At 38.7% G+C, this 25,229-nt stretch overlaps 1 protein-coding gene across 1 annotated transcript; it reads left to right on the plus strand.

Moving 5' to 3' along the window:
* Positions 1-4,145: 4,145 nt before the first annotated feature.
* Positions 4,146-24,849, plus strand: LOC131598041 (uncharacterized). Its single transcript, XM_058870688.1, has 2 exons — positions 4,146-5,480; positions 24,559-24,849. The coding sequence occupies exons 1-2, from the start codon at positions 4,146-4,148 to the stop codon at positions 24,847-24,849; spliced, it is 1,626 nt and encodes a 541-aa protein (XP_058726671.1).
* The last annotated feature ends 380 nt before the right edge of the window (positions 24,850-25,229 follow it).

The raw sequence follows: 25,229 nt of genomic DNA on the forward strand, positions 1-25,229 counted from the left end.
CATGAGACCTTCTAGAACCCCCCATAAAAAGGTTGGCTCCCTAGAGCCCCCTACGTCGAACCTATGAACCTGGGTTTCTTGAAATATTATATGTTCTCTTTTATATATTTTTTTTCTTGTGTTGCTATGTTTTTTTATGTGTTTGCATGCATCATCTCTCATTTGCATCTTCATCATGTTTTATCCACAAAAAATAGTAAATAAAAAAAATATAATATAAATGTAAAAATATATTCTATTTGGTGAATGTGTAGGAAGGATGAGTACCAAGAAGACCATTGTTCATCTTACCGTTTCCACTCCGGATATCAAGAAGCTGAAAATAATCAAGGAAAAATTACCATCAAGTGCTTTGGATAGGCTTGTAATCCGCTATGGGAATATTTTGGACTTGCTAAGGGTGAAAGTACAAGAGGAAGCTATTACCGCATTGGTTCAATTCTATGATCCGCCGCTTAGATGTTTCACTTTTCAGGATTTCCAGTTGGCTCCCACTTTGGAAGAGATGGATGCTGTGTTGGGATTCTCAAAAATTAAAAAGGAATTCTATACTGGTGTAGGTAAAGACGTTGATTTTTCAGATTTAGCAAAGGCTTTGGGAGTATCCGATGCGGAATTGAAGACTAATTACAAAACTGATGGAGATGTGCATGGGATCAAGAGATCTTACTTAGAAAATCAAGCCTTAATGTATGCTCAAAAGAAACAATGGGACATTTGTGGACATTTATTGGCTCTTCTGATTTTTGGAGTTGTCTTATTGCCAAAAAATATTGATTATGTGGATCCCACTGCCATTCATGCTTTCACTTCCTTTAAAGTTTATGGAAAGGATCCTACTCCGACAATCCTCGCTAATATTTACTATGCTATCCATACAAAGTATGAAAAGAAGAAAGGAATGTTATTTTGTTGTGTTCACTGGCTATATTCTTGGTTGACTTCTCATCTCTACAAATCTAGTTGCTTTATAAAAGAATTGACTAGAAACGATTGGTCTCAAAAATTGAGGGCTCTCAAAGCGGATTCTATCCTATGGTATGCAAAGAAATTAAATTCTGATAAGATTACTTACAAATGTGGAGATTTCAACAATGTGCCATTAATGGGGACTCTTGGTTGTATTAATTATAATCCTGCTTTAGCACTTCGTCAATTAGGTCATTCTATGGATAATGAACCTTCCGAACAACAAATAGAAGAACTGATCTTGCATGATAATGGGAAAGGTGAACCAAGAACATTGAAAAGAATAATTCAAGCTTGGAGTCAGGTTCAAAGAAATTATTTTGGGCCAAAGAATGCAATTGCAAAAGCACCTTACACTGCATGGGTTCAAGAAAGTGTTGGGAAGATTTTGCTTCCTTTTGTTGTGGATCCCGCATACAAGCCTGATTCTCCTGATCTTGTTCCTCTATCCATCGAAGAGATAGAAGGGATCAAGGCTGCCCTAGAGGCGTCCCGAAAAGAAAAAGAGAAATTAGAACTTGATTTGCATCAACTTACCAACGAAAGGAGCCAACTACGCTTCGACCTTAAGGATAAGAACCAAGAACTTCAAGCAATGAAGGAAGAGAATGATAGACAAAGGAGTAAAAGGAAGCGTGCAACTGAAGGGTATTTAAGCGCTAATTTTAATTTAGAGGCTCATGATGAGAGGTTGGAGCAAGCTAATGCGGAAATTGCAAGGTGGAGAAGGCGTTATGAGAAGGCTTCCCATGACAAAGCAGAATCCGAGAAAAATCTAGAAGCTGTAGTCTTTGAATTAACTGATAGAACTAAGGATCAAGAAGAGGAAATAAGGAACCTCAAATATGATCTTCAAGAAGCTCGCAATTCTGAACAACAAGAGCGCGCAAGAAGATTAACCACGGAAGAAGAACTTTTACAGCGCACTGGTGAGTACGAAAGAGCATTTCAAGCTATGGTATCACTTCGGGAAGTGTTCATGAGAGAAAAAGAGATACACGAGGCAGCCTTGAACGAAAGAGACTATTGGAAAAGACAATACACAATCGTTTCTACAGCTTACGAGCATGTGAGCATGGTTCCTAAGATGCTTGAAGACTATGAGAAATGTCGCGACGATTATGATAAGCTAGTCTTCTTGTGTAATGATCTAATCCTGGATATTCCAAAAAGTTTGGAAAGAGCAGAATCCTCTCCCATCATCCTTCCTAAAGTCGTCAAAGAGTTTATGGAGCTTTGTAGGAGCATGGTGGACAAGTTCAAAGAAGACATCCAAAGGCGTTCTTAGCTTTATGTTATTTCCTTGCTGCTTTATTTCAAGTACTTTTAATTTAATTTATTTTGAGTATTTTTAATTTCAGTTTCCCTTCCTCTTTTGTAAACCAACAATGAAGTGGTATTTCCTTTCAATTAATAAAGTGTGGTTATTTTCGCATGTACTTATTGTTCCTATAATATTCACCAAATAAATATATGCAAATAAAAAGAAGAAAAAGAATAAAAAAAAAAGAGAAAATGTATATTTACTATAATAATGTGGATAAGACACGAGCATAGCATAAGCATAACATTCATATCATGCATGTCATATTTAATTACAAAACATTAAAAAAAAAACTATCTTTATCTCCAGTCACACCATTGGAAAATACAATCCAGCAACCATTCCTGTGTACCAAACTCGAGCTCAGAAGAAGAAAGCGATGGAACAACTAGAGCAGAACCAAGCCGCCCTTCGCGAAGAAGTAACCCAGCTGAAAGGTACTGTGGATGAGATTAAGGGAGGAATGGCTCAAATGTTGAGCTTCATGAAGGACATTAAGGATGAGCAGGAAAGAGCGAGGGAAGCTCGGAATCGGTATGAGGAGACGCCAAACGATGGCAATCCACTGTTAGGATATGTTCGAGGCTTTGACCCTCATAAGTCAAACGCCCACTCATCAAAGAGGGTTACCAAAACCCATGAAGAGGGAGAAGCCTCCCATGAAGGATTCATTCCCGCTACTCAGAAGGAGGGGGCGCCTCGCACTGTTCGTATCCCTGCTAACAATCCACCTAAGGATGAGGATTATGTGGATTTACAATATGGGGAGGTAGACGAGCCGAATCAGGAGTACCAACATAAGCAAACCCAAGCTGATTCTGAAGAGAGCGCTAGAAATAACAGACAAATCAAGGCGCTGGAAGAAAGGCTGAAGGCAGTAGAAGGATACGATGTCTTTGATGTGGATACCTACGAAATGAGCTTGGTGCCGGATTTGACTATTCCTCATAAGTTCAAGATACCCAACTTTGAGAAATACAAGGGACTCACATGTCCTAGAAGTCATCTGCGCATGTATGTCAGGAAGATGGCTGCTTACGCCAGTGATCAAAAGCTAATGATGCATTTCTTCCAAGACAGCCTGAGTGGGGCATCTGTTGAATGGTATATGCAGTTAGAAAAGACACATATCCGAAGCTGGAACGACCTTGCTAATACATTCCTAAAGCAGTACAAGTACAATCTGGACATGGCACCCAATCGGATGCAACTGCAGAACTTGTCCCAGAAAAAGGAAGAGTCATTCAAGGAATACGCCCAAAGATGGCGAGAACTGGCGTCTCGAGTCCAACCCCCACTATTGGAAAAAGAGCTGGTTGACATGTTTATGAGAACTCTGCAAGGACCATATTACGATAAAATGATTGGAAGCGTATCCTCGGGATTTTCAGATCTAGTGGTTATCGGAGAAAGAATTGAGGACGGAATCAAGGATGGGAAGATACAAGGAGCCTCATCTACCTCTTATCACTCTAAGAGGCCCACCTCAACCTTCGCTAAAAAGAAGGAAGGGGAGACCAATGCAGTAGTGCACCAAGAGTTTAGACCTCCTATGACATACCCACCTCAACCAAGATTCCAAGGCCCTCCGAGGAAGCTCGACCCTTTGCCCACTTCTAAAAGTGAGATACTGAAGTATCTATTAAATGAGCAGTTAGTGGAACTCAGGCCTATGCCACCTCCGATTCCCGGAAAGACTATGCCCAACTTCAAAGCTAATGAGAGGTGTGAATTTCACGCCAATTCTCCGGGGCATACATTGGAAAAATGTTGGGCCTTTAGGCACAAGGTTCAGGACCTGATAGAGTCAGGAGCAATTGCTTTTGACAAACCTAATGTGAAGACAAACCCTATGCCCCGCCATGATGGCGCAGTCAATGCAATAGAGGTAGTCACCGAGCAAGAGTTTGTTCAACAACGGAGCTCCCCCATAGATGCCCTTAAAAGGTATCTACTTGCAAAGGGGTTCGTCCTCGAACATAACGAAGCCTTTAAGACAACCTTGCAAAGACTCGTGAATCAAGGGGTAGTTCAGTTTAAAGAATATCCTGAGGAAGAGTATGTGGCCATGCTGGACAGGAATGAACCGTTAATGATACCAAGGCAAGGGGCAAGGAAGACATTGATCATCCCTTGCGCCAAAGCCACACTGCTGATACCCGCACAAGTACACACTAGGATTATCCCAGTCAGGGATCCATACCCTGTGGACAAGATGAAAGCAGTCCCGTGGGAATATGAGTCTAATGCTAATACCGATGTGACAAACATCGTCGGGCCTGGGGGTATGACTCGTAGCGGTCGCATATTCAATACTGCAAAATCAAAGGAGAATTCAGCACAAGCAAATGATCAAGATACTGTGGTCCCTACTGAAAGAAGCACACCCATAGACAAGGAGATCACTAACAAAGATGCCGAAGAATTCTTGGCATTAATCAAGAAAAGTGATTATAAGGTAGTGGATCAGTTGCACCAAACTCCATCCAGGATATCACTCCTCTCGCTGTTAATTCATTCAGAAAAACATCGAGACACCCTGATGAAGATCTTGAGTGCTGCCCATGTAACCAAAGACATCACTGTAAATCAATTTGATGGAATGGTGGCTAATCTTACTGCTGGGGCATGCTTAAGCTTCAGTGAACACGAGTTGCCCTCACAAGGGAAAGAGCATAACAAAGCCCTGCATATCTCCATACAATGTGGGAAAGCTCATCTGTCTAGAGTGCTGATCGACACAGGGTCGTCATTAAATGTGATGCCAAAGGCCACCTTAGACAAGATAGATTTGGAAGGACTGGTAATAAGACCAAGCCGTCTGGTGGTCGAAGCCTTTGATGGGTCGCAAAGCCCGGTGTTTGGAGAGGTGGACCTCCCTGTGGTAATAGGCCCTCACACTTTCTGCATCAATTTCCAAGTGATGGAGATTGAGCCTGCCTATACATGTTTATTGGGACGCCCTTGGATCCATGCTGCTGGGGCAGTTACCTCTACCCTGCATCAAAAGGTGAAATTTGTGGATGGAAACTCTATAGTAACCGTCAGTGGGGAGGAGGACATATTTGTCAGCAATCTAGACTCATACCGATACATTGAGGCTGGGGAAAAAGCATTAGAGACTTCGTTCCAAGCACTAGAGATTGCCACTGCTGTCACACTGCCAATTGAGAAAACGCGAAGGGCGGTAACATCCTGGAGAGACCTGCAAGACACAAAGATGGAAGGCTGGGGCAAAATTCCAGAAGTGCAAGAGAAGAAAGATCGTCTGGGGTTAGGATGCCAATCAACAAAGAGGGCTGCAAAGGAAGAGCAACGATTCCCTCCGATCGCACAGACTTTTGTCACAGGTGGATATGAGCATGTATCCATGATATCTAGTATGGAGGGAACGTCCAATTTCATCCGGATGATTAGGCCAGGAGAACAACTTCAAAATTGGACAAGCTTGGAGATACCGGAGATAGTTTACGTTTCAAAGTAATTTGTTTTTGTCGTGTGTTTTATTTCCCTTTCAATTATTAAAAAAAAAAAAAAACAATGTCGCTCATGCCTCGCCCGAAGCATAGAGTTGGTTTGTGAGGGCCCCATTTACTTTCAAAGTTAAGTTTATGAATAAAATTGTCGTTTGCATTTGGTATCGAAAACTTTGTCTCGTTCTTGCATTCACTTTCTCGAAATGACAAATAACATTCTTGCATAAAACCAAAGCACAATCATAATTGCATACTAAAAAAATAAAAACATAAACTTGTGCAGATCACCTTCTAACATCACCGATAATAATACTGCTGAAACTCAATATAAATTCGAGGCTCTCGCTGATCAGTCTGAGGAAGGGGATGAGGAAGACGATGAACTTCCAGAAGAATTGTCAAGGCTAATGGACAGAGAATCCAAAAGCATGCTCCCTCCTCAAGAAGCAATCGAAATCATAAACTTGGGCACCGACAAAGAACCCAAGGAAATCAAGATTGGGGCAACACTGAACGTGGGCATAAAAGCAACACTGGTCAAACTCCTCCATGACTATGTGGAAATATTCGCTTGGTCATACCGTGACATGCCTGGGCTGGATACAGACATCGTCGTGCATAGGCTACCACTCAAAGAGGGTTGTACACCTGTCAGACAAAAACGCAGAAGAGTTCGGCCTGACATGGATAACAAAATCCGAGAAGAGGTACTCAAGCAGTTTGACGCAGGTTTCCTCGCCGTAGTTGAATATCCGCCATGGATCGCCAATATAGTGCCAGTACCTAAGAAAGATGGAAAGGTACGCATGTGTGTTGATTACAGAGATCTAAATAAGGAAAGTCCAAAGGACGACTTCCCACTGCCGCACATAGACATACTAGTGGATAACACCGCGCAAGCTTCAGTGTTTTCATTCATGGACGGATTTTCGGGGTATAATCAGATTAAAATGGCTCCCGAAGACATGGAAAAAACCACCTTCATGACCTCCTGGGGTACCTTCTGTTACAAGGTGATGCCTTTTGGATTGCGAAACGCTGGGGCAACATATCAGCGAGCTATGGTCACACTGTTCCATGATATGATACACAAGGAAGTTGAGGTATATGTAGATGACATGATCGCTAAGTCCTATACTGAAGAGGAGCATCTCACACACTTGCAAAAGTTGTTTGAACGCTTGAAGAAGTTCAAACTAAGGTTAAACCCGAACAAGTGTACATTTGGCGTGAGGTCGGGAAAGTTGCTGGGATTCATAGTGAGCCAACAAGGCATAGAGGTAGATCCTGACAAAGTAAAAGCCATACAAGAAATGCCCGTCCCGAGGACAGAAAAAGAGGTTCGTGGTTTCTTAGGGCGCCTGAACTATATCTCAAGGTTCATCTCACACTTAACTGCTACGTGTGAGCCCATATTCAAGCTACTGAGAAAAGATCAACCAATCAAATGGAATGACGATTGTCAAGTAGCTTTCGAAACCATAAAACGTTACTTACAAGAACCACCAATACTCGTACCCTCGGTGTCGGGAAGGCCATTGATCATGTACCTCATTGTCCTCGACAGGTCCATGGGATGCGTACTGGGGCAGCAGGACGAAACAGGGAGGAAAGAACACGCTATTTACTATCTTAGCAAGAAATTCACCGATTGCGAGTCCCGATATTCACCGTTGGAAAAGACATGTTGCGCCCTAGCATGGGCCTCCAAACGTCTAAGGCAATATATGCTGAACCATTCCACATGGTTAATATCGAGGATGGATCCTTTGAAATACGTGTTCGAGAAACAGGCTCTCACAGGAAGAATCGCTAGATGGCAAATGCTATTGTCGGAATATGACATTCAATACGTCACCCAAAAAGCAATAAAAGGGAGTGTATTGGCAGAACATCTAGCTCATCAGCCCATTGAAGAGTATCAATCTATGAAATTCGATTTCCCTGATGAGGACATTATGCTGGTAAGAGACTATGAAATACCTGGGCCCGATGAAGGACCCGAACCAGGACTAGTGTGGACTCTCACGTTCGATGGAGCCTCAAATGCATTAGGACATGGCATAGGGGCAGTCTTGACATCTCCTGACAATCGTCACATACCTTTCACTGCGAGATTATGTTTCGACTGTACCAACAATATTGCCGAATATGAAGCATGCATATTGGGTCTAGAAGCGGCGATCGATCTGAGGATTAAGTTACTCGAGGTATATGGGGATTCAGCATTAGTAATCCACCAAGTCAATAAAGAATGGGATACGCGAGATGCAAAGCTAATCCCGTACCGAGACCTCATACTGGAACTAATGGCTGAGTTTGATACCATCACTTTTAATCATATCCCGAGGGAGGAAAATCAAATGGCTGATGCGTTGGCAACACTCTCCTCCATGTTCAAAGTAAACTGGCCAAATCATGAACCTCAGATAACGGTCAGACACTTCGAAGAACCAGCCTATTGCCTTACGATCGAGAAACAAGCTGATAACAAACCCTGGTACCATGACATTAAGGAATACCTAGAGAAACAAGTGTACCCAGAAAACGCCTCCACAATTGACAAAAAGACGCTAAGGAGGTTGGCATCTAAGTTCTTCCTAAACGGCGATGTCCTGTACAAGCGAAACTACGATTCAGTATTACTAAGGTGTGTGGATAAAAACGAGGCCAAAGAGATCATCAAGGAAATCCATGAAGGAACCTTTGGGACTCATGCAAATGGACATTCAATGGCAAGAAAAATACTAAGAGCTGGTTACTACTGGTTAACAATGGAGGCCGATTGCTTCCAACACGCAAGGACATGTCACAAATGCCAAATATATGCTGACAAAGTACATGTGCCACCAAATCCACTGAACGTACTAAGCTCTCCATGGCCATTCGCAATGTGGGGGATTGACATGATAGGAATGATCGAACCCAAAGCCTCTAACGGACACCGATTCATATTGGTTGCTATCGACTATTTCACCAAGTGGGTCGAAGCTGCTTCCTACACTAATGTAACAAGACAAGTGGTTACTCGGTTCATCAAGCATAACCTCATTTGCCGATATGGGATCCCAAGTCGAATCATTACTGACAATGGGTCGAACCTGAACAATAACATGATGAAGGAGTTATGCGAGGAATTCAAAATTGAACACCACAATTCTTCACCATACAGGCCTAAGATGAATGGCGCTGTTGAGGCCGCAAACAAAAATATCAAGAAAATAATACAGAAAATGGTGAAGACGTACAAAGATTGGCATGAGATGCTTCCCTTCGCCCTGCACGGTTACAGAACTTCAGTACGCACATCCACAGGGGCAACCCCTTTCTCCTTGGTCTACGGCATGGAAGCGGTTCTCCCTATCGAAGTGGAGATTCCATCATTAAGAGTCCTAGCCGACACAAAGTTAGAAGAATCGGAATGGGTAAAAACCCGTTTTGATCAGCTTAATCTCATCGAAGAAAAGCGACTGACGGCTTTGTGCCATGGGCAGCTCTATCAGAAAAGAATGAAAAAAGCGTTCGACAAAAAGGTCCGCCCTCGAACTTACAAAGAAGGGGACCTCGTTCTCAAGAAAATCCTACTGCCCCGACTTGATGCCCGAGGAAAATGGACACCAAACTACGAAGGTCCATATGTCATAAAAACAGTGTTCACGGGAGGAGCACTCATCCTCACCACCATGGATGGGGACGAGCTACCACATCCGATCAATTCAGATGCAGTCAAGAAGTACTATGCCTAGCAGGGGCAAGATTCCAAACTACGAGCCCAAGACAATTCATGAAGGATGGGAAATCGAGCAACCATCAACTTCCAAAGTCAAAGGATTACTGGGGCCCTCGATAGCAAAAGAGCAATAGCAGTATTAATATCATTTCTATTTGTCATTTTTCTTTCTTTCATACCTTTTGTACACTCGCCAATTCAAGGCAACAATCAATAAAAGTCTTTTCCTTTCATACTTATCTTTTCATCATTTCAATACCAAGTGCAAAGAATAATTTATTTCTCATAAACTTTAAACTTCGAGCTTAAAACAAGAAACTTACAAACCATCAGACTAAAATAGAGGGGACGAAACCACGACATCTCCGGTAGTCAATATACGCCTGGTCCTGAAAGCACTGCAATACCCCGGTAGATTAACTTCAGACGATCTGAGTTAAGACCCACAAAGCTGCTCGAAAAGCTAAGCAAATCCAATGGGTGACAAAAGATAATGCATCAAAGCCATCATACATATTCATATTCATATACTCACATATGAACCATTTGCATAAACATGCATACATCTACAACAAATCATAAGCATATACATTCGCAGAGCATCATTTTACAGATGAAGCTTGGCTTCTCTGGAATCCTATTTCAAACTCTATTTTCAATTTCAATTTCAAACCAAATCGTGACCCTCGCGTTACGTCTTATCACAGCAGTGATAACGGCAATTTTAAACCAAATCGTAACCCTCGCGTTACGTCTTATCACGTTAGTCCCTTGGCAGTGATAATGGCACCTTCAATTTCAAACCAAATCGTGACCCTCGCGTTACGTCTTATCACGACAGTGATAACGGCAATTTCAAACCAAATCGTGACCCTCGCGTTACGTCTTATCACGACAGTGATAACGGCAATTTCAAACCAAATCGTAACCCTCGCGTTACGTCTTATCACGGCAGTGATAACGGCAATTTCAAACCAAATCGTAACCCTCGCGTTACGTCTTATCACGGCAGTGATAACGGCAATTTCAAACCAAATCGTAACCCTCGCGTTACGTCTTATCACGGCAGTGATAACGGCAATTCCAATCAAATCGTAACCCTCGCGTTACGTCTTATCATGTTAGTCCCTTGGAAGTGATAATGACACCTTCAACTTCAACCCAAGTCGTAACCCTCGTGTTACGTCCTATCACGACAGTGATATGGCACCACATTCTCCAGCAACACATCTACTCCACACTCCGCAATATCAGCAAATTTCAGGGTACTCTCAGTGTTCAATAATCTTCCCCCTTCAGGTCGCAACAGGCAAGCAAGCCTGTCCGCCTCTTCAGGTTTAAGAATATTGAACAGGGGCAGCTGTCATACCCCAAAATTTGCCCCATCTACTTCACTTACAAAGATTCAAAGACTAGGGTTCCATTCAAGCTACATTCCTAGTCAAGAGCCTTCTAATGCTAGGGTTTGAGATTCCTCTAAGAGAGATCAATGAGATAAGGCTCCTAATCAAGGGTATATGGTTTATAGTGATCTAATTTAACCCCATGGCAAAAGTCAAAGCATCACTCCAAAAGTTACCTGCTCAAACAGTCTCAAGATCTGCAATCAAACTGATCCAAATCCAAAGTCAAGGCATGATCCAAACTTCTAAACCATTGCTCACACAACAAGTATGGGGATGTATATCCATCATTTGATCAAAGCTTGATCATGATTCCATTAAAAGAAACTCAGAGATGAACAAATACAAAAGGGTTCAAATTAGGGTTTCTCTAGGAGAAAGTCAACCCAACTTTGACTGGGCATAACTTTCAAATGGAACATCAAAAATTCCCCACTCAAAGCCTATTTTGAAGGAAATTGGATTCCCTACAACTTTGTCTCTCACAAGCTAAGGCCAAAAATGCTTCATTTAAGAGATACAAGGCAAAAGATTACAGGTCATTCTCAGGCATCCTTCAAAAGCAGTTTTTTCCCAAAGAGGATATGGTCAAGATAAAAGTTCCAAATGAAAAATATATTCCAAAGTGGCTTGTAGAGGACCTCTTGAGGTTTCTAAAAAGTATTAGATCTCTCTCATAGCTTAAAAATTGAAGGAGATATGCTTGATCAAAGTTAAGCAATTTAGAGGGACCAAATGTGAAATAAAGGAGGTCCAAGTTGATTTTCTTGCAAATGGGCCTATATTTTATGATCCAAACTTGATTCATAAGTGATCCAAACAACATGCCACGAATTTCACTTTTTTATCTAAATTATACAATTTTATTTCATTTTTTAATGATTTAAAATAGTTTAATTAAGTAGAAAATCAAATATTTGGTTAAATATATGCATAGGGATTGGATTTAATCAGAATTAATGTCCAAAATATTTCTAATTTCGTGGCAATTGGATCAAGAAAGAATTAATACAAATTGGGCTAAATATGGTAGCTTAGAATTCAAGAAATCAAATCAATTTCTCAAACATGGAAAGATTTGATTCAAAGGCTTTTTGATTCTTTTCTTGACCTAATTCTATGCTCCTATAAGTATTGAACACAAGCCAACACACTAGGGGACGAAATCTGAAAAAAAGGCACACTTGCAAGGACAAAAAAAATCACCAAGGAGGTTGGATTCGTTTTTGGAGTTTCAAGAGGTTTCAAGAAGAACTGAAGGTTGCAAAAGATTCACAAAAGAATTTGGAACGTGCCTGGATCAATACGCTTCATCAACACCCCCAGAAATACCTCATATTTGTCAAGGTAAGTCGTTTCAAAACTCTCTTCGATCTGGATAACACACGCATCCTCATTGACATCTAATTGCATATTCTTGTTTGTTTTAGTGCCATGAACGTTTCTGAATTATTTTCTTTAAGTTTTGGTGCATAAATCATGTTCGGCCATGGGAAGCCGAGTTAGGGTTTTGTTTTGGATTTGGGGGTTTTCAGTAGGGCTAAAATTAAGGTAAGACAGGGCTAGCATTGAAATCGCATGACCAAAACGAGGGGAATTGGGGGGTCGCGCCTTTTTTATTTGCATCTATGTTCTGTTCGCTATTTTTGGTGGTGGGGGGTTTGCTACGAAATAGTCATAGCAATATCGTAGCTAAATCTGCAGGTTTTACAGGGCTGGAGGTAGGGGATGATGAGTTGTCGTGATCTGGGTGGCCAATTCAAATTTTGGCGCGCGTTTGGACTTGTGCGTTTTAATTTCGTTTTTGTTTGTTTCCTGGTGTCTGCTTAACGCGTCTGTGTGTGTGGTGTGGTGGTCATGTGAAGCGTTGGTGAGGGGGAGGTCATGGGTTCGAGCCTCCCCTTCGCCTATTTATTTTTCTAAAATTGCAAACTCAATCCTGTGCACCTATGCCTATGGAGCTTACCATGCATCCCCTTGATCTGGGCCATTAACTCCCACTGGCCCTAGATCTAACGCTCTGGAATTGACACCCATACTATACACCCTACTAGCAGCCATACAGGATTAAAACCTTAATAAAATTTAATAAATCCTATTTATTTATTTATTTGTTTTATTTGTTTTAATTTAAATACTTGTTTTTAATATAATTAATTGTATAATTAAATTGTTCTATAAATAAAATAGGTTTATAATATTTATATTAAAAACTCTAATTTGTTGTTCGTTCCGATTAAATCAATTAATCGCTATGGTCAACAATAAATTTTAATTAAAATGTTTATTTAATTAAAATGCAAATTAAATTATATTCGATTAAATGGTTGCAACTATCCTATTGGTTGTGATGATTAATCTTTTCTTTAAAAATTCTTTATTCTTTTTAATCGAATTAATCGATTGCGAGGGGTAACGATATAAACTGTAAAATTATAATTAAAAATACCTTAATTCATTATTAGTGATGATCGAATCAATCGATTAAAATTGGTAATGGTGCAAATTATTAATCTTTCAACTATGGTAATCGAATCAATCGATTATTGCGGTTAATAGTGCAAATTAAAACAGGGTTGTACGCCCACTCTTAAAACACTTCCCACGCTTTTCAAAACTTTTCAGTATTGAATTATACATTATCATAGGCTATTTCAAAAGCCTTTGAGGCAAACTACCGACCCTATCAAATTTCTAATTCTAAGGGCGTACAACCCGTCCCCCGAACTACGTGGACTCTGATTCTCCCTAAGGAGATACGTAGGCATTTGGCAACAAGGCGAGTCCCCCACCTCCAAATCCTAATCATTTGCAATAATTAATTTGTTAACCCTAATAATTGTCTATTATTTGCCTTTTGCCCTAACCCTGATCTTTGTAATGTTAACCTTTAGGAAAGGGTTTTGGGTGCCTAACACCTTCCCTTAACCCGAATATGGTATCTTACCCTAAATCTCTTAATTATCAAAGGTTTCCTATTCGCCTTGGCAGAATAGGTGGCGACTCTCTAAGTTAATTTTTAGGCAGGTTGCTACAGTTTGTAGCTTCGGTTTTTGGTCAATTAGCGACGGATTTTGGTCGACGCTAAAGTGTTATTTTCTTGTAGTGTCTTTGGGTCCTTTGGGGTTAGTCCTTCTCAAGTTCTAATTGAACTGAGATTTAGCATGAGGTTTAACATAAGATTTCCTATAGTGTGCAACATCATTTTTCTTTGTATGTGTTATGTGGAAACTCTGAGAGTGTGATGTGTGTTTAATATGATGAGAATGGCCATACTTGAACTGTTCATACAAAGGTTTGTATTTTATAATCATCTCAATAACAGGATCAGGTTTATATGGGGTTTCACCCTCAAAGCCTATGTCTATTCTCTTGTTTCCACTTACACCATATATCATAGAGGCTAGCTGACTTCTACCTATACCTCTAGATAGAAACTTTCTGAAGTTCAAGTCATATTCTTTCATAATATTGTTGAAAATTCTGGTAGGACAGATTCGGAATGTCATACGCAAGGTTACAACACCTTTTCTGTCATCAGCTTAGCTGATGCAGTACATATAGATCCTCCAATATTTTGATTACTTCTTGCATTCAGAAATCCATGAGTGTCGGGATCATAATAGTTCAGTTAACACAAATAACTCTGTTTTGTAGAGGTTCTGTGACAGCACAGTCATTAAACCAAATACTGATGTCATACACAATGTTATGACATCCAAACTGAACAAACAAATAAATAATGCAAAAACATAAACAACACACATAATTGTTCATCCAGTTCGGTTCTAACTAACCTACTCTAGGGGCAACCAAGCCAGGAAGGAAATCCACTATTAGTAGTCTTAATTTGAAGCTAAACTCCCCCGTTTACAACTTCGCACTTAAACCCTACCCAATGCAATCTCTACCTAGGTTCTCCCTAGATATGGAATATCTCCATTCCATTCCCAATCATAGCAATGATGTCTAGCAATCAATAACTCAGCCACTGCATCAACAGCCTAATTCCCAAAACTATAAACACAAACAAACACAATATCAACTTGAAGTTGCTTACAAGCTTCTTCTAAGAACAAATCCTCACTCATTACTTTATAGCTTCTGAGTTATTACACTAAACCTCTCACCTACAGGTTTTAAGGCACAAATTAGTGACCATCCCACAAACCGAGTGGTTCACCGACACGACTAACCCTAGAGACTACATCTTACTAGCTCTAGTTATTAACTCTACTAACTTAGGTTACAAAGGTTTCTATTTATAACCTGATCCTAACTGGACTTGGGCTTACAAATTGCAGCACTCTAGCTGTTACAAATATGCAGAAAATATTCTACTACAAATTAGGTCTTTTAATCCTGAGTTTCCTAAATTAGAAATTGCTGAATCCAATCTTCTGATCTGATTCTTCTGAATCTTCAATCTTCTGTTTTTATTCTTCAATTATTCTATTGACCTGTAAATGTGCGCCACATAGGATTACATAATATTCACATAGAATATTCTGTATCTGTTTTAAACCAAACTGAATCTTTTTTCCTCAGTTCTGCAGGCGCGATGTCATGGTTGAAGTCATGACATTCCATATAACATCTTGCTTTAGTACCTATTTTGTTCTTTTCTTTTTTGCAAGACTTATACAATATTACTTTCAGCTGCTATTATGTTTTAGCCAAGCATGGATGCCAATAAGACAATTCTACATAGCAGAACATCAACAATCTCCCTCTTTGGCTTATTTTGGCTAAAACTTACATTGACCAAGAGCAGCTGCTTCAACTTTCACAACATCAGGAAGAACAGTCTTTTACATTCTCAGAATTGGGACTTCTGTTCTTCACTGCTTAACCACATCATAATATCTTCAATTCACTCTGTCTTTAGATCTTCCTTTGTTTCTTTTGACAGTAGCAAAATTAGATGCTATGTACCATCTTCCCCCCTTTTTAGCCATAATATGACAAAGTTTGAACAATGTCATACCTTTGAAGTTCAACACCTTCATGCAATACTCGTACATGAGGAGGACGATGGATGGTGGCCTTTGTCTGCGAGGAATATTAGTGACAATATGAAAACCCATTCCTTCTAGCTCGAGATCCAAGATGAAGCTTGAATGAGTTTCTGCCATCCTTCCTCGTGACTCAGAACACAAATCATAATTGTGTTCATAACTTAGATAACAAATCACAATTAAAATGACTCCATTCTTGAAGGCTGGTTCAGGAGAAATATTTTTGTTGTTATTTGTGATACACCATTGGTAGAGACACATGATTTCTCCACCTTGTGCTTTTCTGGACAGGGTTTGGTAAATGCATCCATCATAATACCAAACCTGTACGCACCCAACACGAACACTCACGAAACACATTTTGAGAGATTTGGTTTCTGAAGCCTGTTACGAAGATGCTAATTTATAGCCATTTGAGATCATAGGTAGTAACGATGGTCTTTGGTCTTGTTCAATGGTCAACCGATAAAATAGGAAACAATTTGAAAATAAATTACCTTTTCCAAAGCAGTTTTTGAATGTTTTCTTCTGAACGGAGTTATCTTTAATCCAGCGCATGCATAGTCATTTATTAAACTTTACACCGGCCCCTGACGAGAAGATATAAAACCATTGCAGTTTTCCTTGTTTGACCCTGAAGAATTTATGTCTTTAACTATGTCATGACATTCTGTCAGACATTGTCCCTCTTTTGCCCTTTAAGCGCAATGCTCAAGATTTTTTTTTTAATATTTTTTTAAGAGATTTTGACAAATCTTCTTATGAACCAAGTACTAGACCTCCCACTTACTCTACTGACTCAATGGTCATAGACTTCTGTTGTTACCTTTAGACTGTCTACTGCAACTGTGAAGAGCCTTCCACCACTTGGTTAAGCATGCAGTCTCTAGACCAGAAAAGGAATTGTGGATACCAAATACATATGGTTGGATTCAACCATTCCTAAATAACTGATTGTAATGATACATCTTGTTATATAAACCTTTTCATAAGAAAATCCTTAACAAAAGCTTATGCTGACTTGGAACATCTTCTTTAAGATGGTAGAGTATAACAGACCAAGATAATTTTCTAGAATTATATCTTGAACTAAGAAGCCACTCCCCTTATCTGAGATAGTCTAGCTTCTCCAATGGAATAAGTTTGAAATGATGAATGGAAAATATAAGACTCATCTTAGTATCTTCAAGAGCAGCACCCTCTGTTCAACAATCTTGCTGAATACACTCACTATAGCAATTTTGTTCCTAAAAAAACTCACATCAGAAATTGGATGTTATAACGTCTGGTATAACATTAGTATACAGCTGAGCTATTTAGTACATACCATTAACTCCACTTCTCTTTCTGCAACAGATTCAAGTCTACCACCTTGTCTTCACCTGAAATAGTCAACTAATGACCCTTTAATACTAGATGTTTTCATAGAAAGGTTTCCAAAAACTCAACATATATAATTGCCACTTCTTCCTCTGTTGATCATTACCCTGCCATGTCTCAATCAGATCAACGTCAGCTAAGACAAATTGAGTTCCTCCTTGATAGAATTAGAAAAATCCTCTTTTATCTTTAGCTATGTTGATTATCTCACCAAACTTCTGTCTTCATAGTCATACTCACTAATGAAGTCTTCATTATGAAAGTAAACACGTATTGCTAGAACATGTTACAATCACCTAGATCATAATCTGCCCATTCTAATCCACATTAAGTCAGAACTGTCACTTCAAACATTAATGCTGCTTCTTCATTCTTCACATATAGTGATGTTGTGACATCACACAAGACATTAGTTTATCAGACTTAGAATCTCATTCATTCCTATGGGTGTTCCTTTACCTACACTGGTTGATGTCTTGTCTTGCTTTATTCTCCCCCTAAGAATTATAACATAAGAATGTTATGAATGATTGTCCATACCCTTGAGGCATTCCTCGTTTGGAACTTGCCACACCTTCCAAATTTAGAATCCTTAGTTTACTTGCTGCACAAAATCGTGACTGCCACTTCTGTATCTTGAAATAGAATAAACTTCTGAATAGCCATGAACATGTCTTCAACACATAGGTCTGCACCTAAACTTTACTAGTGTCAGCCAACCATTGCCCTTCTTAATGCTTAAGAGAAGATAACACAAAACTACAATTAATACATAGTTCACACCAGACCATGTATACTTAATACACATACTCAGATCCCGACAGAGTATTTGAGTCTTGTATTCAGGCTGTACATTCAATAAGTACTGAGTCTACCGTCATAGTACCTATTAGACACTCAGATAGAATTTACTGCTCACACCAGATCCTTCTAAATGATTTTTTTCTTCATACATAAGAGCATTCTTCTTGGCTATGATGTTTCAACATCTGTTACGACATTAAGGCTTTTAGGATCTCACATTCATCATCCTTTTTATGTATCTTGAGGAAAGACAGAGAAAGCACGACACATACCATCAACTCAGTTACACATCAGTCATGATTTAAGGGATAATACATGCCATATCTCAATAGACTTTTCTTCAGACTTTCATTCTGATTTTGAGATAATGGATGTCACAATCTGTACCTACAGAGGAGATTCCCTCAATAAGGTTTCTGAAACATATTCACTTATAACATAACACATGAAAGCAACTCAGATTCTTCACAGCAATCTGATTCCCTTAACTCATCACACAATATTCAAAACCATATTTCACTGTGAAGAGGACACAGTATTCAGTTTTCACCATTAATTGTTCTATGGTTAAGAAAACATTCCACATATCTGGTTCTTTTGATTAAAAGAGAATACCAGATATAAGCTCATCTTAAATTCTTATACTTGTACTGAGCTTTACTCCCATATTCCCATATATATGCCCGAAATAAACTGACAATTGGGATGGAAGGTTCAGTTGATTGTATTCTGACCAATCAACACACAAGGCAGATGTCTCCTCCTCCAGATCAGGAGTAGGTTCCAAACCTATGTTCTTACACTACATTAGTTTAGCACCAAAACATATGTTCTTCAGCTGGTAGCTGCATACCAGTTCTTAATGTCCCAACATCAGATAGGACATCTGTTCCTCCTTTTATGAACACTTCAACCTTGAAGATTTCAAGGTACACACTTGCAGATAGTTAAGAATATCATTGATCAAGTGACATTCATCAGCTCTAATAAACCATGCCATTATGAGTGGACTTGAGAGTTTACTCATGTATCTTTGACACTTTAATTATAGCTGTCAATACCTTCCATACATTTTGTTGAACCTTCATAACCCTAGGGTTTCTTAGAGACTATGCAGCGGAAAAAATAGTCATATTTCAACAGAATTCACACAATGCTTACTTTAAATGTTAGAGTAAGCATGACAGCCAAGGATTGAAGCTGATCAATCCAACACAACAAGACCTAACCAATGTTCTGACCAAAAAGGAACAGATAAGCATAAAGATTACCTTATCATTAACTCCACTCCCGCATGAAGTTTGTGATATCCTTCTTCTGTACTTTATTATATGCTGAATAGATCACTACAAATTCTTCACTCCCGCATGAATCCTTTGAATATCCTTGAATCCAGCAACACGTCTTCTCTTGCCAAGAGAGTACACCTGTTTTGATCAGATTGGCTTAGTCTACCACACATAGGTCCATCCTCCACTTCCTGGGACCATACAATATGAACAGAACTGTTCAAACAATCTTCTACCTTCAGCAACCAAAAAATATCCCTTATGGATCTCATCCAGAAACAGACAGGATGCCTACTCTCATACCAATTGAAAATTCTGGTAGGACAGATTCGGAATGTCATACGCAAGGTTACAACACCTTTTCTGTCATCAGCTTAGCTGAGGCAGTACATACAAATCCCCCAATATTTTGATTACTTCTTGCATTCAGAAGTCCATGAGTGTCGGGATCATAATAGTTCAGTTAACACAAATAACTCTGTTTTGCAGAGGTTCTGTGACAACACAGTCATTAAACCAAATACTGATGTCTTACACGATGTTATGACATCCAAAATGAACAAACAAATAAACAATGCAAAAACATAAACAACACACAAAATTGTTCACCCAGTTCGTTTCTAACTAACCTACTCTGGGGGCAACCAAGCCAGGAAGGAAATCCACTATCAGTAGTCTTAATTTGAAGCTAAAACCCCCCGTTTACAACTTCGCACTTAAACCGTACCCAATGCAATCTCTACCTAGGTTCTCCCTAGATACGAAATATCTCCATTCCACTCCCAATCATAGCAATGATGTCTAGCAGTCAACAACTCAGCCACTGCATCAACAGCCTAATTCCCAAAACTATAAACACAAACAAACCCAATATCAACTTGAAGTTGCTTACAAGCTTCCTCCAAGAACAAATCTTCACTCATTACTTCACAGCTTCTGAGTGATTGCATTAAACCTCTCACCTACAGGTTTTAAGGCACAAATCAGTGACCATCCCACACACCGGGTGGTTCACCTACACGGCTAACCCTAGAGACTACATCTTCCTAGCTCTAGTTATTAGCTTTACTAAATTAGGTTACAAAGGTTTCTATTTATAACCTGATCCCAATTGGACTTAGGCTTACAAATCACAACACTCTGGCTGTTACAAATATGCAGAAAATATTCTGCTACAAATTAGGTCTTTTAATCCTGAGTTTCCTAAATTAGAAACTGCTGAATCCAATATTCTGATCTGATTCTTCTAAATATTCAATCTTCTAATTTGATTCTTTAATTATTCTCTTGAACTGTAAATGTGCGCCACATAGGATTACATAATATTCACATAGAATATTCTGTATCTGTTTTAAACCAAACTGAATCTTTCTTCCTCAGTTCTGCAGGCGCGGTGTCATGGTTGAAGTCATTACATTCCATATAACATCTTGCTTTAGTACCTTTTTTGTTCTTTTCATTTTTGCAAGACTTATACAATATCACTTTCAGCTGCTATTATGTTTTAGCCAAGCATGGATGCCAATAAGACAATTCTACATAGTAGAACATCAACAATTGTTAGTGCTTGGAATAGACTTTTCTGAACTTGAAGATGATTCAACATCTTTTGTTAATTTTAACTTTTTCTTTCAGTTCAAAACTTTTTATTTCAAGTCTCTTAGTTTCAAATTCAAAGAGTTTTTTCAGCTTTTTGTATTTGATACTAAGATGACTCTTGACTTCCAGAAGTTTAGATAAGCTGGAAACTAAATCATATCTAGTGAGTTCAGAAAATACCTCATCAGAGTCTGAATCAGAAGTAGACTCTTCCCTAGCTTCAACTGTTTCCTTAAGTGCTATGTTGGCCTGCTCATCTTCAGAGTCTGACTCTTGATCAGAAGAATCTGAGTCATCCCATGTAGCCATAAGACCTTTCTTCTTTTCAAATCTTTTCTTGGGCTTTTCCCTCTGAAGCTTTGGACATTCATTCTTGTACTGTCCAGGCTCTTTACATTCATAGCACGTCACCTTCTTTTTGCTGGATCTTCTGTGTTTATAAGATTCTCCTTTTTCAGGCCTTTTTAAGTTCTTGAAGTTCTTGAACTTTCTCTGCTTTCTCTTCCAGTGTTGATTTACTCTTCTGGATAAGAGAGATAGTTCATCTTATTCTTCTTTTGACTCTGACTCGTCAGTTTCTTCTTCTTCATCCTGAAAAGCGTTAATGCATTTTTTATTATTAGATTTTAATGCAATAGACTTACCTTTCTTTTGAGGCTCATTTGCATCCAGCTCAATCTCATGACTTCTCAAGGCACTAATCAGCTCCTCAAGAGACACTTCATTCAAGTTCTTGGCAATCTTGAAGGCAGTCACCATGGGTCCCCATCTTCTGGGTAAGCTTTTGATGATCTTCTTTACATGATCAGCTTTGGTGTAGCCTTTGTCAAGTACTCTCAATCCAGCAGTCAGAGTCTGGAACCTTGAAAACATTGTTCAATGTTCTCATCTTCCTCCATCTGGAATGCTTCATATTTCTGGATTAGAGCTAGAGCCTTTGTCTCCTTTACTTGAGCATTCCCCTCATGAGTCATCTTTAGAGATTCAAAGATATCATGAGTTGTTTCTCTGTTTGTTATCTTCTCATACTCAGCATGAGAGATAGCATTTAACAATATGGTCCTTGACTTGTGATGATTCTTGAATTCTTTCTTTTGGTCATCACTCATAGCTTGTCTTGTAATCTTGACTCCACGAGTGTTTACAGGATGTGTGTAACCATCCAACACTAAGTCCCATAAGTCACCATCTTGACAAAGAAAGTAACTTTCAAGTCTATCCTTCCAATACTCAAAGTTTTCACCATCAAAGACTGGTGGTCTATTGTAACCATTGAAGTTACTGCTTCCGTTGTTACCATTGTTGTTTTGCTCAGGAGGAGGAGTAGATGAAGTTGTTTCAACCATTTTGATTTTGTGTTTTTCTCCCTGAATCTTTTGTCTAACACGGTTAAGTGCTTGCACCTAGAACCAGCGCTCTGATGCCAATTGAAGGAGTGAAAAACACTTAGAAAGGGGGGATTGAATAAGTGTAACTTCTCAAAATGGTAGATAAAAACAAAGAACACAATTATTTTTATCCTGGTTCTTTGTTAACTAAACTATTTCAGTCCACCCCTGACAAGGTGATTTACCTCAACTGAGGATTTAATCCACTAATCCAACTGATTACAATGGTTATCCACTTAGATACCCTCTAAGTCTTCTAGAGTCTACATATTACAACTTGATCACTCTAGGAAATCCTTTTACAATCAATGTAAAATAAATGTTTACAAGAGTATAACTTGCTTCTAATAGAGCTGTAATCACAAAGTGATATTTCTCTTAAGTTCTAATTCTTAACACTCACTAAGATATTACAAAGTTGTGAGGTTGAAGATGAAGTTCTTTTTGCTTTTCAGTTTGACAGTGTTTCTGTTCTTTTGCGCAAGAGTGTTGTATGCTGCTTCTGAATGGAACTTCTATATATAGGCGCTTGAGAGGAAATGACCGTTGGGAGCATTTAATGCTTTGCGTGAATAGTACAACGCTGCATTTAATGTTTCACACTTTTGTCAACTACCTCGAGCCATGCTTTTGCTGCTTTTACTGACTTTGCCTTTTGTAGCTTCTAACGTTCTTTTTGTCAGACAGAGATTTGAAGTTATAGCCTATTCATCTTATACTTTCTTCTGGACTCAGAATGTGTTGAATAGGTGTTTGAATTTCAGAGTCTTCAACTTTGGTACAGATGCAACTTCTGTCTTCATACTTGAAGTGCTTTGAGCGTGATACCATCAGAGCTTCAGAGCTTGTACTTCTGACTGCCATCTTTTGATGCTTTCCAGTTCATGTTCTGATTTTGCAGGACCATCTTCTAATGTCTTTCCAGACCATGTTCTGATGAAGCCATCCAGAACTTCTGGGTCAGTGCTTCTGAATGCTGATTTGTGCATACTCTTTTATACTTTTCCTGAAATGGAAAACGTAAAGGATTAGAGTACCACATTGTCTTATACAAAATTCATACTTAATGTTATCATCAAAACTAAGAATATTTATCAGAACATTTATTGTTCTAACAAGAACTAGGCCAACGTTCGGCCAAACATATATAAATCTCTGGTGGAATCTTTCTAACCCTATCCTTTTACCTTTTGCAATTTAATTTCATTATTTAATTTTCTGATGCAATTACTCACATAAAATTACTAATACGATCTTAAACGAGAAAAACTTTAAATAAATCACGAATTTTGAATACTACAATTCACCCACACTCTCTTGTGTTTGAAGTCACATGTCCTATAAAAATATTCAGCCAATCTGTCTCTGATGATTTGTAAGGATCGAGTTAAGGGAAATTTGTTTTTCGATGAATTTTACATTGTGATTATTGTCTATGGTATCAGGGCTATTTATGAAATCATGTATCAAATAGGTGTTTATTTTTTTTAATTCAGTATTAATTCGATTAAAACATAGAATGAATTAAATAGTAATAATAACTTATATTTACAAGATAGTGTATTAAAATACACTGATCAATTGGCATCATGTTTTGTATCATTTTGGATGTTCTTTCTTGACTATGTTTTGGAATTCGAAATTGTATGATGAACTAACGATAATTCGCTCAACCTTATGTGATACAAATATGATTGATAAATTTATATATGATATAAATAATTCTTGTGATGCGTCAGTGTATTTAATATAATGTTTTTGTCACTTCTATTCCAATATCGTAAAGATTGTCATTCATTTGAATGATTAATATTCATCCTTGTTTGCATCCATAATCCTTCTCAAACAATTGGCCAATACCTAGAAGATTAAATTTGATTCAAATAATGTACAATACATCTTTGATCAAGGAATGCCAACCATCCCTCTTCATCATCAAAACAACATCGGTCCCATTGGACGCTAAAGTGGTGTCATCTGCGAATTTCACTTTATTCTTCATGGCTTGATTGATTTTGACAAACCAATCCTTCCTCCTTCTTATATGCATAGAGTAACCGGAATCAAAATACTATTCTTCGCTGCACTAGACTCATTCTCTCACAAACACCATGACATTTTCTTTTGCCTGTAATCGGTTGCTGCCTTTACGTAACTGGTTACAACATGTTTCTGCAGTATTCTAGATCTGTAGCTGCTATCTCGCAGCCTGATGTTGTTTCATTCTCCTTCTGTGATCATGACCAAGAGTTTGTTAGCATAATCAAACTCTTGTCTTGCAACCTTGGCTTCATCCACTTGAGGTTCCTTCTTGTTTGCGTTGTAATCTCTTGCACAATGACCAAACTTTTCACAAAGAAAGCATTGCACCTTACTGTTGTCAAACTTTCTTTTTTCACCTCTAAGGTTTCCTTGACCACCATTCTTTTTGTAGTTACTCTTACCCTTTTGACAAGTCAAACTCTTTGAATTTTGAGACTCTCTTTCACCAAAATTTTGAAAATTTTCCTTTACTCTTCATGGACCATTTTCCTTTCGACTTCATATTCTTCTCATTGAACCAAGCTTGCAAAGTGATCTACGCCTTTCCTTGTAAATATTTCTATTCTCCATCCTTTTCTCATAACCCTCAAGAGAGCTTTGAAGCTCCTATTTACTTATCGTCTCAAGATCCTGCGTTTCCTCAATCACCACCACAATGTTATCAAATCTTCTCGTCAAAGAATGCGAAATTTTTTATACAACATTCTACTCAGTAACAGTTTCTCCATATGCCTTAATTTAGTTCACCAATCGAGCAATTCTCATCACATAATCGTTGATTTTCTCATTTTCCTCCATTTGAATTG

The sequence above is a fragment of the Vicia villosa genome, linkage group LG4 (genome assembly GCF_029867415.1).
Source record: "Vicia villosa cultivar HV-30 ecotype Madison, WI linkage group LG4, Vvil1.0, whole genome shotgun sequence".
NCBI lineage: Eukaryota > Viridiplantae > Streptophyta > Magnoliopsida > Fabales > Fabaceae > Vicia > Vicia villosa.

What these genes read in the sequence shown, in the direction of transcription:
- LOC131598041 (XM_058870688.1), top strand. Translation starts at nt 4,146, where the DNA reads ATGCCCCGCCATGATGGCGCAGTCAATGCAATAGAGGTAGTCACCGAG. An exon ending in TTGAGAAAACGCGAAGGGCG is followed by an intron (nt 5,481 to 24,558) that starts GTAACATCCTGG and finishes ATGTTTCTGCAG; the next exon opens with TATTCTAGATCTGTAGCTGC.